The sequence below is a fragment of the Cavia porcellus genome, unplaced genomic scaffold (assembly GCF_034190915.1).
Source record: "Cavia porcellus strain 051 isolate PalLab524CR breed Dunkin Hartley unplaced genomic scaffold, mCavPor4.1 scaffold_1, whole genome shotgun sequence".
Taxonomy (NCBI): Eukaryota; Metazoa; Chordata; class Mammalia; order Rodentia; family Caviidae; genus Cavia; species Cavia porcellus.
The window spans coordinates 124,385,715-124,398,499 of NW_026947484.1; the positions used below are offsets into that span (position 1 = coordinate 124,385,715).

General features: G+C 36.3%; 1 protein-coding gene across 13 annotated transcripts in view; it reads left to right on the forward strand.

The window, feature by feature from the left end:
* The first annotated feature begins 5,139 nt into the window (after positions 1-5,139).
* Positions 5,140-12,785, forward strand: part of Rnpc3 (RNA binding region (RNP1, RRM) containing 3) — a 50,331-nt gene continuing 42,685 nt past the window's right edge. For 12 of the 13 annotated variants that reach the window (XR_010049348.1, XR_010049349.1, XR_010049345.1 and 9 more), the window contains exons 1-3: positions 5,141-5,655; positions 7,265-7,312; positions 12,580-12,698. Coding sequence is in view for 3 of the 13 variants with exons in the window: in XM_003479179.4 (XP_003479227.1) it covers positions 5,464-5,655; positions 7,265-7,312; positions 12,580-12,698 (359 nt within the window). In the remaining 10 variants the exon portion in view is untranslated. Of the gene's footprint in view, positions 5,656-7,264; positions 7,313-12,579; positions 12,699-12,785 lie in introns of all 13 variants that reach the window. The other variant, XM_063255094.1, reaches the window with a different exon arrangement.

A 12,785-nucleotide genomic window follows, 5' to 3' on the forward strand; every position in this document is an offset into this window, starting at 1 on the left:
GTGACAAAAATTTACCATAATATGTATACCAATTTTAGATTTTGGCTGTATAAAATATTTTCCAGTCTGTTATGGCTTGTGCATAAATTCCTATCAAAAGTCTTATCTAGTCACAGGTGGGGTTTTTTCAGAAGTGGCTGAATCTACACTATGTGATGCTGAGATTAAGAGTGTGTAATTACTAAATCAGTCCACTGATTGTTTGGCATTTGCATTATGCATTTGTGATTGTTTCATTGTCTAAGTGCTTGGATTGATGGTGTCAGTGCTACACCCAGCTAGGGGTGGAGCCAGCATGCAATGTAATGGCAGGAAGAAGGTGTCTCTTGCTCTTTTGCCTGTTTCCTCCTTGCTGCTTTCACCAGCCACGAACTGCGGCCCAGCCATGCCCACCTGCCTTGGAGCCAACTGAGTGTGGACTGAAACCTCCAAAAACTGTAAGAAATAAACCTTTCCTTTTCCAACTTGGGCTTCAGGTATTCTGTTTCAGCGACGAGTAAAAAGTAACCAAGACACGTATCTTAAAGAAACAATAATATTGATATTTTATCTGTGATCCTTTTGATTACAAATCTTTTAATTTGGGATTTTTATACATATGACAAGGTTTTACACCAAGAATACTGAGTTAAATAGTACAAATTTACCTTTATGAGGAATGCTTAAAAAAAAAAACAACTAAAAACTCCACTTCCGAAATTTCTAGGACCCACAATTTCAGCATTTACAGTGCAGAGGAGATAGGAAAAGGTATTCAAATTTGTCTGGAGATTGAATGTGAAATCTAAGTGATTTCTTTTGAGATAGACATGTTTTGAATAGAAAGTCTTTAGCCTGGCATCTTAAAATTGTCATACGTATCCATGAATATGTTATCCCTAGTTGCCAACAGAATGCATTTTACTTTCTTGTGAATAACATTTTACATGTTTGAACATTCTGAAATCAAGTAGTTTTTCTACTGTAGTTCTCCAGGCCCTTCCAGAAATAAACCTCAGCAGTTGTTTTGGCTTCATGTGAATAAATCAGTGAATAAATAAATAAATATTTGTGGGTAGAAAGACATTATAGATATGTTCAAATAGGAACATAACCACATGAGGAAGAATGACAACACAAACCAAAAGAAAGCCAAGCAAAATATACTACTCCTGCATGCAAAAGTCCTCATTGACAGGAAGGGACCTGATAAAGATGATTAGAACACAATGAAACCACCAGATTAATAGAGACCGCCACGAAAAGAATCAGCAAGAAGCTGTCTATATTTCTATCAACAGATAAATGAATACAGGGTACAACTTTGTCATAAATAAGGATAAACTTTAATCATTTGTAGGAAAATGGATATACTTTGAGACTACAACTTGAAATCAGATTCACAGCTTAAACATAAAGTAATCTCTTATATGAGAAATCCAAAATATAAATAAGTTATATAGTAAAATAAAAGATAACAGGAAACAGGGAGATACATCTTTTGTAAAAGGGTAGGTGATCAGATGGTGAGCGGGGCAGAAGAGGGGAAGGAGATGAAACAATTAGTTAAGATATATTATGTACCAACTCTCCATGATGAATGTTATTATGTACTGCAAACCTCTACTAACAAAACAAGACTATTTTTAAAAAGAATCAGCAGTGTGTCAATGAAGTAAATTCCCAACTAGCACTAGTTTTATCTCCTTCTAACCTTTGACAAAGAAAATCAGATGAAAAGTAGTTTGACCAACAGTTATCAAACTATGTGCTGAGGTGTCCTAAATATCTCAGTCATCTCTCAGGGGTATTACTGAGTACCTGAAAATTTTTAGGGAACTATAGCAATGTTCACTATCAGACACTGCATGAACTACCAGCTACAAATGTTTCTCAATTTCAATGCTAGACCCTGTTAAATTCCTTCTGAGAATATTCTAACTTGGTAAAGCTGTTTAAATACTCCCTATCATAAAGAATAAAGACTTGGGTCTGGTGTGGTAATACATACATATTATCCTATCATTTTGGGATGCTGAGAAAGGAGATTCACAGTTGGATTTTAACCTGGGAAATTTAGCAAGCCTCCATATTAGCATTAAAAAAAAGTGCCAGGGATATAGCTCAGTGTGAAGACTGCATTTGATTTTCAGTACTGCAAAAAAGCAACAACAACAACAAAACCCAAAAAACAAAGAGGGCTTCTCAAAACTCACAGAGCACAAAAAATGAAGTGGTAAATAGAGAGTCATGAAAAACAAATCTGAGCTAATGAGAAGTATGAACTGTTGAAGTTTGTGAACTTCTGGGCTAGACCAAAAGAAAATGAAGTGTCTTGGTTACCTTTTCCTTGTTGCTGGTACAAACTACCCAAGACTCAAAATACAGCAAGGAAAGGTTTATTTAGCTTACAGTTTTAGAGATTTCAGTCCATAATCAGCTGGCTCCCAAGGCAGGGTGGCATGGCACTGGGGTAGCACTTCAAGGCAGCAGCCAGAGCAAAAAGGGAGAAAACAAGCCTCCTTTCCTGGCTTACAGGTATAGCAGCATCATCTTCCTCTGTCCCTTTCAGGGCTGATTTAGCACTTACAAAATCTTACCTTCCTTTGCAAGAGAAGAGGGTATTTACAAAGACCGACCCCTGGCTTGCTGCTGAATCTCTCAATTAAAACTTCTAAACTTCTCAAATTGACACAATGTATCAAACTTAATAAGAAGAAAGGTGCTTCCCAGTTTGGATCACATTACTTTCAGTGAAACAGAACAGATGAAAGAATCTATTTCTTCCTGCAATCTCCAACTAATGCCTAAGAGCAAGAAATGAGACTTTAATGAACTTTGAAGTTGATATTTCAAATTAACTTGGGCTGTTAGTAACTAAAAGAGGTTAGAAATTTATAACATCTGACTGAGATACTGACAAGAAATATGAAACAGATTCAATAGTATGCAGTAAAGTTAACTGAGGATAAAAAAAATATACCTCTACCTACCTCAGTTGTGAAATCCCAATTACAATAATCACATTAAGCACTACTTGATGTTTCCTGTAGCATTTCTTAACCACAGGCAGCAGTGACTGTAAAAGTGAATCCTTTCATATTTTCATCCAAATTAAGATATTTATACAATGTCTACACTACGCTTAACATTTTTTTTTAAACATAAGGAAAACAATGAGGTTGCGAGGTGATCTGGATGTGCTATCTTTCACACCAGTGAACACCAGAGCCCAGTTGGCTCATTGGGAAGTATATTTATCACTCTTCTCTCACAGATCCAAGTTCAGGATATACAGGCAACTATGCTCCCCTGACAGAACCACTAAATAAGCCCTCAAAAAATAAAGTAAAAATAGGGGCTGGGGATTTAGCTCAGTGGCATAAGGGCCTGCCTTGCAAGCAGACAGTTGTGAGTTTGATCCCTGGTACCGATAAAAAAGAAAAATACAAAAAAAATAAATAAATAAAGTAAAAATCTATATAGTGTTTAACATACCTCCTCCAGTTCAGTTTATCTCACTATTCTGTATCTATTTATTTTCAAAGCAGTATTCATTTATGTTTTAATGTTTCTTTAGTATTAGAATCTGATCACTGAGAAAGCAGAAATTCTTTTTCCTCTGTCTTTTAATTTCTCAACTGTGGCATGCCGGTATCAATAATCAATATCGATAGGTTTCCTTCTTTCTCTGTCTACATCATCTCCTATTCATTTGCTATATACACTGTGCAGGTTGAATGAATGAAATAAAAAAATATATATATATATGTATCTCCAGAATGCCACTTCTGTATTCAAATGATTCAGCTGTCTACTTGGAAACAGGATATTGAAAATATACTTTAAAGTTAGTATACCAACCAACCACTTACAATTCCTAATCGGCTATGTTTTAGTCTATTTTGTACTCAATGGCATCATTATATACAAAGATGGTGAATAGTTTAGGCCTCAAATCAGAAATTTATCCTTCATTATTGCCATCTTCAAATTATACTTCCACATGTGAATTCCAGCTCCTTCTCTTCACGTCTATGTTTATCAGACTACTTCAGGCAGTTGTTTTGTTTTGATTTGTTCTGTGGGCTTCTATGATAACCCAACTAACTGATTTTCCTGGTTCTACTTTTCACATTGAAATCAAACAGAAATATTCACATCTAAAATTAGTCAATCACCTCCCAACACATTACTATTAAAAAATACCAGTTTCCAATTACTTTTCAGATAATCAAAGTCCTTGAAAACCCTGGAAGATTCACATGATTTGTCTCTGATTATCCAGTATTTTAGTTTTTTCCTTCCCTTTCCAATGCTTCATGATCGCAGAACTTTGGGGTACATTTCTTATATCTATCCACACAGCAAACAAAAACACTAGTGAAAGGCACCTTGGTTCTCAGGACTATAGTAACTGCACCTAGTTTGTACCTGGACTATGGCATAAATTTTAAATTTCTTATTCTCTTGACATTAACTCAGCCTCACTGCGTCCAATACATAGGCAAAATAGTGGACCGGAGTACCGATAGAACTTAAGTCACGCTTTTGACTCTTCCATGTACTAAGTTATGTGACTAAATTTCTTCGCACATCAGTGTTCTCAATTGTAAAACAGATGCAGTGCCTACACAGTATATTGTTCCCGTGTGGGTGGTGTGTATGAGATTCTTCTCCTATAGGCTGTCACTTGTGAGACAAAACTTGGCAGGGGCCTATTAGACTGTTGTCATGTAACTGAAACAATCAAAACTGTCTCTACTATTGTTCCTTATACAGAGTTTTCCTTCCTACAGACCTGACTAAAGAGAATTTGTTTCTTCTTTACCTACCCACCTCTTGTAGTGGTTTCTGTTTTGTTTTGTTTGTCAGTATTTTTATTTTGAGAGGTCTCGCCGAGTTGCTCAGTCTGGGCTTGAAATTGCGATTCTCCAGTCTAAAATCTCCCAAAAATGTTGAGACTGCAGGCCGGCGTTACCACTCAAATTGATCTTTGGGTTTTACTAAACTGAACCTGTAAGAACCTATCCTGAGTTCTAGAATTCCTTTAAACCCCCACTCGGCTTACTCACTTCCGCCAGGCGAGGATTAGGCGCCCGAGGGCGAGCGCTCGTCTCGCACATGCGCAGTAGTGAGTCCTTGTATCAAGCGTACTCTTCCCTTAAGGTTCCTGATTCCCTTTACTCACTTTTGTTTTAATCATCGCGACGAGTTTTTCTTTTTAATACTTTCGCCAGCTACGTGGAATGTAATTTATTCCCCTCAACCTGCCGCCGCCCTCAATCTTGTTTTGGAGGAGTCTCGCAGCCGTGCCGCGAAGAGCCCTTCTCGCGGTATTTCTTTATTCCCGGAATCCTTTGCGGGACACGGCGGGGAGGAAGGGAAACACAGGAGAGAAGTTACTTGTTCAGTTTAGCTTCGGAATCCTGCAGTCAAAACCAGTCTTCCCTAGGTCTTTCTGTTGCTTCATCTGCAAGGAAAATGACGACCCTGGAGCAGCCGCTGCCGCTATCAAGAGGATGCCCGAGCTCCACTTCACTTTCCCCGCCCCGAGGAGACCGGACCCTTCTAATCAGACATCTGCCGGCCGAGCTGAGCGCAGAGGAGAAAGAGGACTTGCTGAAATACTTCGGGGCACAGTCTGTACGCGTCCTGTCAGACAAGGGGCGACTGGTAAGGGCGCGCCTGTGGAGGCCCAGGGGATCTGGGCGCCCTGGAGGAGGGAGGAGACCGCGGGAGGAAGGGGCGCGCACGTGGGCGGTGTCGCCCAGGTTCCGGCTGTGGGTCTCATATGCTTGGGTGCTGGACGAAGCGCTGCGGAAAGGACCTGATGAGAAAGGCAAAGCGGGAGAAAGTCCATATTAGCGTTTTAGATTCCTGCACCAGAGCACTGGCTTGGATTTGGGAGTATTTTAATTACATCTAAAGCACCTGTGCTCTAGATCTAAAATCCTTAAAAGCTGTTTAAAACAAAGAGGGCATAGTAATAGCATTTGGAGTAAACTGGATAGAAAAGTACGTACTAATTTTTGGCGAAGAGGCTTTTTTATAAAATGAGCAAGCTGGACGAAATCCTTTAGGTCACAGTATTTAAACACTTAAAAGATTTTGCGCAAAAATATACTTTTTTATTTTGTGAAAGCGTTTGAATGTTTTTCCTCTTCGTTAAAATATTAACGGCCATATCTGCTACTGATCTGTGATGGGGTGGGACCTTAGCAATTACTTTCAGGTCAAGTTATCAATTGCTAAATTAATAAAAAGACTAATTTTGATCAGTTTGATTGTCTCGTGTACTAATAAATACAAATAAAAATACTCTTTGGTTCAGTGTAAGTATACTTGGCTAGATCATCTTGGATTAATTGGACAAACTCAGAATTTGGGGCATTTATTCCAACAACTTTTTTAAAGATTAACAGAAATTTATCCAGAAGTAATGTGATGATTCATTTACTTTGATTTTTTTGATGATTTTAAAACTTTAGAAATTTAGTTTAGTTGCCTGTCGTGGCAATGCCTGTAATCCCAAGCACTCTGGAGTTTGAGGCACGGAGATCCACAGCTAGCCTAGACTACATAGCGAGTTCAAGGCCAGCCTGGACTCCAGAGTAAAAACCTCTGTCAGGAAAAAGGAAAAAAAAAAATACAAAATGAAACTGAGCCTAGTGGTGCACACCTGTAATCCTAGTACTCAGGAGGCTGAGGCAGGAGGATCTTTGCCAGTTCCTGACCAGCCTGGGCTACATATAAAGTGAGCTCAAGGCCAGCCTGAATTGCATAGTGAGACCTTGCCTCAAAAAGTTAATAAATAAAAACAAAGTTTAGTTTAAAAATAGACTGTTCCTATTGAAACAGTAGAAAACTAAAGTCCAGAGGAAGTAGAGCTCTGGAGAAATGATTTCTCTGTTGATGAACATTTTTTTAATTTAGCGTTCAACTGTATAGAGTTTCAGATAGTTCAGCATATTATACATGTGGGATACTTTACATGTTTGGGTGTTTAATAATGATCCTCTGTGTGTCTTGTAAACTTCTGGTCTGTGGAACCAAATGAAGCGTGTGTTTATATATGTACATCTTTATATGAAAAGGCTACATAGCTTTCATCTTAAGTCTAAGCCAAAAGTGGTTTAAAGTCACAAACTGAAATTAATAATCAATTAAAGTCTCAATATTTATGCTTTTTCTCATAATTTTAATAATGTGTCGTCACTGCTGAAATGTCAGAAGTTTTTATGAGAAACTGAAATTATATTGGAAGTAATCTCTTCTGTTACAGAAACATACAGCTTTTGCTACTTTCCCCAGTGAAAAAGCGGCAATAAAGGTACAGTTTTTTTTCTTTTCTATTAAACCTATCAGGAATTTTTTATTCTTTAATATTGATGTAAAAATGGTAGATAATAGTATACTAATTTTAAAACTTAATCATTTTTACTTATTTTATTTGTGGCACTGGGGATTGAATCTAAGCTAATTACTCAGCCCTATTTATTATTACAATTTTTTTTTTAGACAGTTTTCTTCAGTTTGTAAGTTGGCCAGGCTGACTTCAAACTTATGGTCTTTCTGCCTCAGTTTTTCAGAATGCAGAGATTGCAGATGTATACCACCATGCCCAGCTAAAAACTAGTTTTTTTTTTAGCCCCCCCCAAGAGATTACCTAACAGCCTGCACATGATTTTTCACTTGAGAGAGCTTATCCAAAGTTTTGATTGTAGCATATAAGAATAGTAGATGAACTGTAAAGCAAATTAAAATCATCGTATGTATTAAAAATGAAAAATTACAGAGGATATAATATTAATAACTTGTTTTTGTTAGCTCTCGCAAGATGTATTAAAAGGCATAAACCCAGGGCATAATTTGAAAATGAGTTAATCTTTGAACTAGACATCTAATGTTTATTTGGATTTTGAGAAGAAAACAAGGAAAATGGATGGACCATGGAAAGTTGTATGTAGGGCAAAAGCTAAAGGTGGGGATGGGAATAGGAAGTGAAAGATAAAGGGTCTAAATTTATGTGGCAGACAGGTATTGAAGTTTGTTTTTAAAGGCATTTAATACTTTTGAGCTAACCAAATTTGATCAGATCTATGAAGAATAACTGCTTGGTTTTGTACCATTGTTTGGATGTAGAAAAATAATAAGGGTAAGAGGACCTAAAGGAAAATTATTTCTTATCAAAGCAAGAATATGTATCTGAGAAAAGCATCAAGAAGAGAGGCATATGAAGATGGTAGAATTTGACTTTGTAGGTCTTGGAATATAGGGGTTGATGGAGGGATAGTTTATTTTTGGATTGAAAAGCTTGGCTGAAAAACTAGAGTAGCAGAATATTTGTAAAGGCAGGTAGTGAATTCATTTGGCATCTCAGCTTGGAAGAGTCATTGAACTGCTTTGTGGAAATATTTAGAAAACATTAAAAATACTGGCAACTGAAGCAAGGCCAAGAGGTTCAAAGGAAGACTGGAGGGAAGCACTTAAATATGAGAGAAAAAAAAAAAAAAAAAGAAATTGTCACAGATGTTGAAAGAAGAGTATTTTAACCTGTGACCACACTTTATCCTGTGATGACACATAATAAGGGATGAACACAGTTTGTCAGTTAAAAGTTATGGACTCTTTGCCATGAACCAATAGAAATGACCCAAATTCTTATGAATAAGGGAGAAAGGATACCTTACTTTATAGCATAGTTTCAGCACCCTCAATCTGAAATGTCCCAAAATCTGAAATTTTCAAGTTCCATATGTTTTCCACAAGTGGAAAATTCCATACTTGTTCTTATGTAACAACTCACAGTTGAAATGTGGGCACAGTAAAAACACTGCATAAAATTACCTTAAGCTGTGGGTCTAAAGCATATTAAAAATCAAATGAATTTTATGTTTAGACTTAGGTCCCAACCCCAAGATATTTTATTATGCAAATGCAAAGTTTCTAAAATCTGGAGGAATCCAAATGGATTCTGGTCCTGCACATTCTCAAGAAGGTATACTCAACCTATACATCCATATTCTGGATTGCAGTTGTCTGAGTATAATGTCAAGTGGTATGTATTAATAGAGAATTATAGACCGTATAGAGTACATAAATAAAATTGCAAAACAGTTGCAACCATATATTGTAAAACAGTTGCAACCGTATATGTTCACTATGCACAGAAAAATGTGTGGCAGAGCTTTTTACCACATTAATACGTCTGAAATATGTGCCAAATTGTTTCAGTATATCTTAGAGTAAGATTACTGAAGGTTTTGAAATACTTCTGTAATATATAGGAAATTTTTCTTCCCAGGAAAAAAAGGTTATTTAGATTTTGAAGCATTTCAGATTAACGATCCTTTTCTATTTTGATGAGAATTTGGATCATTGCTATTGCTTCATGGTTAAAAGTCCTTAACTAATGAACTGTGTTTGCATCATCATAAATTATACATAAGATATGACAAAAATGCAGTTTTAAAATCAAGATTAACTTGGCAGACAATATGGAACCAGATATTTGAATAAGAAGTTACTGGTAAGTGGTCAGACTTTTACACTACAGTCTACTTGACCTTAATGGGAACTGATAAACAACTAAAAGAAGAAATGTTAAGAATCAGAGGAGTTTCTTGAGAGAAGGGAATCAGTTAACATTAAAAATGAAAAGTCATATATACATTTTTGAAAATAGAGGCATGACATCTATTTTAAAAGGAAGAAATTCAACTCATACGACTTTCATTTTAGATAATTAAAAAGTATAGAATTAATTTAGGTTCTTAAATTATTGAAGCATTTTAAAACTTTCTTTGTATGATAAAGTAAGGAGGCAAATAAGTATGCATGCAAGTAGTATAAAATTGCACCTTGGATAAGGTCTGCACTTCCATGTGTTCAAAAATACTAATACATGCTGTGGGCAAGATGCTGTTTAGCTGTTGGCGTGAGTCAGTAAACAAACTAAATATGTCTTCATGGACACATTCTAAAAAAAGGAAGATAGTTTATAAATAATAAACTTGATTGATTACTATTTTAGAGAAAAAGAAAAAGTAAAGCAGTAGAATAAGGAGTGCCAGATGGAGATAGGCAGGGATCAGTTTGTACTTGGAATCGTATTTCACCAATGACTTCAGACGCATGAAGCAAGCCAGCTAAGGAAATGCCTGGGAGAAATGCATTTCAGTCAGAGGAGCAGGTGGAGCAAAGAAATCCTGGAGTATGAACATGCCTGTTAGTTTTAATGTGTAGTATATAGTACGGACATTGATTTCTCTCTGAGAAAAATGAACCACTAGAATATTCTGAGCAAAGTCTAAAATTACTTAAGGATGATTTTGGTTGTGTCGAAGAGAGACTGAAGAAATAAAGAGTAGAAATATTAAAATCTTGTGAAAGATAACTGTGATATTTTAGTCCAAAGATGCTAATTGCCTGGATCACAGAGATTGCGGTGGAAGTGGTAAGCAGTGATTAGATTCCGTGTATATTTTGGAGGTAGAAACACACTAGATTTTTGATGCTCTGTATGTGGAATGGGGGAAGAAATGTTAAGGGTGACTATAAAAATTTTGACCTGATTAGAAAGGTTGAAATTACCATTAACTGAGGTGGCAGAAGGTTCCAATATAGATTCACTTAAGAGATGAAAGAGATAAAAACGATTCAGTTTTTGAAGTACTGAATTTGAGATTTTATTTCATACCTGATGTATTTATGTATTACTTGGATATTTTGTTCCTGGACTTTGGGGCAGAGTTCTGGGCTGAATGTATAAATTGAGAAGCCAGCCAGGCATGGTGGTACGTGTCTATACTCCAGCACTCTAGGAGGCTGGTAATGGGATGTTCCCAAGTTTGGACCCAGACCCTGCAATTTAGTAATTTAACAGGAACACTGTCCTAAAACGGATTCAGTCCCAGTGCTACATGAATATTTTTAGTATGCAAATTCAAGATCTTGGATTAGATCATGTATTGCTCACCTGTTCATGGGGCACAAATTCCTGGCACAGACAAAATCAAAAAGAAAAGATTTATTTTGGCTGAGGGTTTCAGAGGTTCATGTCCATGGTCAGCTGACTATTCCTGCTTTTAGGCTTGTAGGAAAGGCAAGAGCATCATAGTGGAGCAAAGCTCCTTACTCCAAGAAGCATAAAAGTGGGAAGGGGGAAGGGGGGCAGGAATATACCCTCCCAGTTTATGCCCCCAGTGACCTGCTTCTTCCTAACAGCACGTTCAGTGACGAACTCATCAGTGGATTAGTCTGTTGAAGCATATGGCATTCCTGTGATCTGATCACCTGCCAAAAGCCCTATCTCTGAAAGCATATGACTTTGGGGACATTTTTGATCCAAATTATAACGACTTTTAGTGAATGCTTTTAAGAAAGAAAGACCAAGAATGGAACTTTGAAATAGTCCAAGAATGGAAATTTGAAATAGTCCAACATTATGTGGTTATGAAAAGGCGCAACCAGAGATTGAAGTGTAAAAATTAGTAAGCTAGGCCGAAAACTAGAAGAAAAATTAGGCCTTGAAAACAAGTGAATTACATGTGTCAAGGAATAGTATCAATTATGTTAAATGTAGTATAATGAATATTAAAGGTTGACTTATTAGCTTGGCAGTAGAGAATTTGTAGTTGTCTGTGACAGTGTCAGTTGACTTAAAGTATAAACCTGACTGGAATAGGAGAAAAGGAGATAAGATAGAGGATATAGATAAGTTTTAAGCAGTTTTCCTACAAGAATGAAAATGGTGAGATCTTAGAAGAAATAAGTTCAGAATGGGAGAAATACTGTGTGATCCAGTAGAAAACAGAAAATTAGTAATTTCTGTGACAACACCCCCTCCATACTTGTCCAGAGCGAAGACTTGAGTAGATGAGAAAATAGAATTTATTAAATCAAACAGCTGGACTTGGATTAAATAATCAGTTAATTTGTGATAGCAGATGTTTGTAATAGAATATGTGATTGCAGATGCTGGTGGATAGAGAATTTTGGGAACAGGTGATCCTTACCTGGTTTTCTTCATTTGTCTCAGAAAGCAAGGTGCTAAGATAAAAGGAGAAAAAATACTGTGAAGGATTAAGCAGGAAGTGTAAAATATGATTGTGACATATTGTGCAACATCATTAAGGGCCAACCTGAGTTTTGTGGTTATAAATTTAATAGGAGATGAAGCAAATGTGTTCCTTTGTTTTCAGATTTTCACGTAGAAAAGATGGAGAATTGGAGTTAGCCTGACTTTTGTTTTTTAAAATTATATAAAATATAGTAGTTCTTTGTTAAGTAATAAAGACTTGATAGCCTGAAAAAGAAAGGAACAAAGAGGGCTAGGAATGTGACTCAGTAGTAGAGCACTTGATTAGCATGTGTAATCAAGGAGGAGTTAGAGCCCCAGCACTAATGAACTAGTTATTTACTACAAAATAAGTAAACAAACATATAGAAATGGATAGAAAATAACCAAGGAAACATTTGAAGGAAAACTTTGAAGCATTATAAACAGCAATAAAAAATGTATAAATTATTATATATGATCACTAGCAAATGTATTTGGCATAATTATCAAAGTTTTTACTTCTCTTCTAACTAAAGGCATTGACAAGACTTCATCAGCTGAAACTTTTAGGTCATACTTTAGTTGTCGAATTTGCAAAAGAGCAAGATCGAGTTCATTCCCCATGTCCCACTTCAGGCTCTGAAAAAAAGAAAAAGTAAGTAGATACATAGATTTTCCTACCACTTAAAAAAATTTTTGTAATTAAAACATCAATTGTATAGTTATTGTTCTTTTCACACTA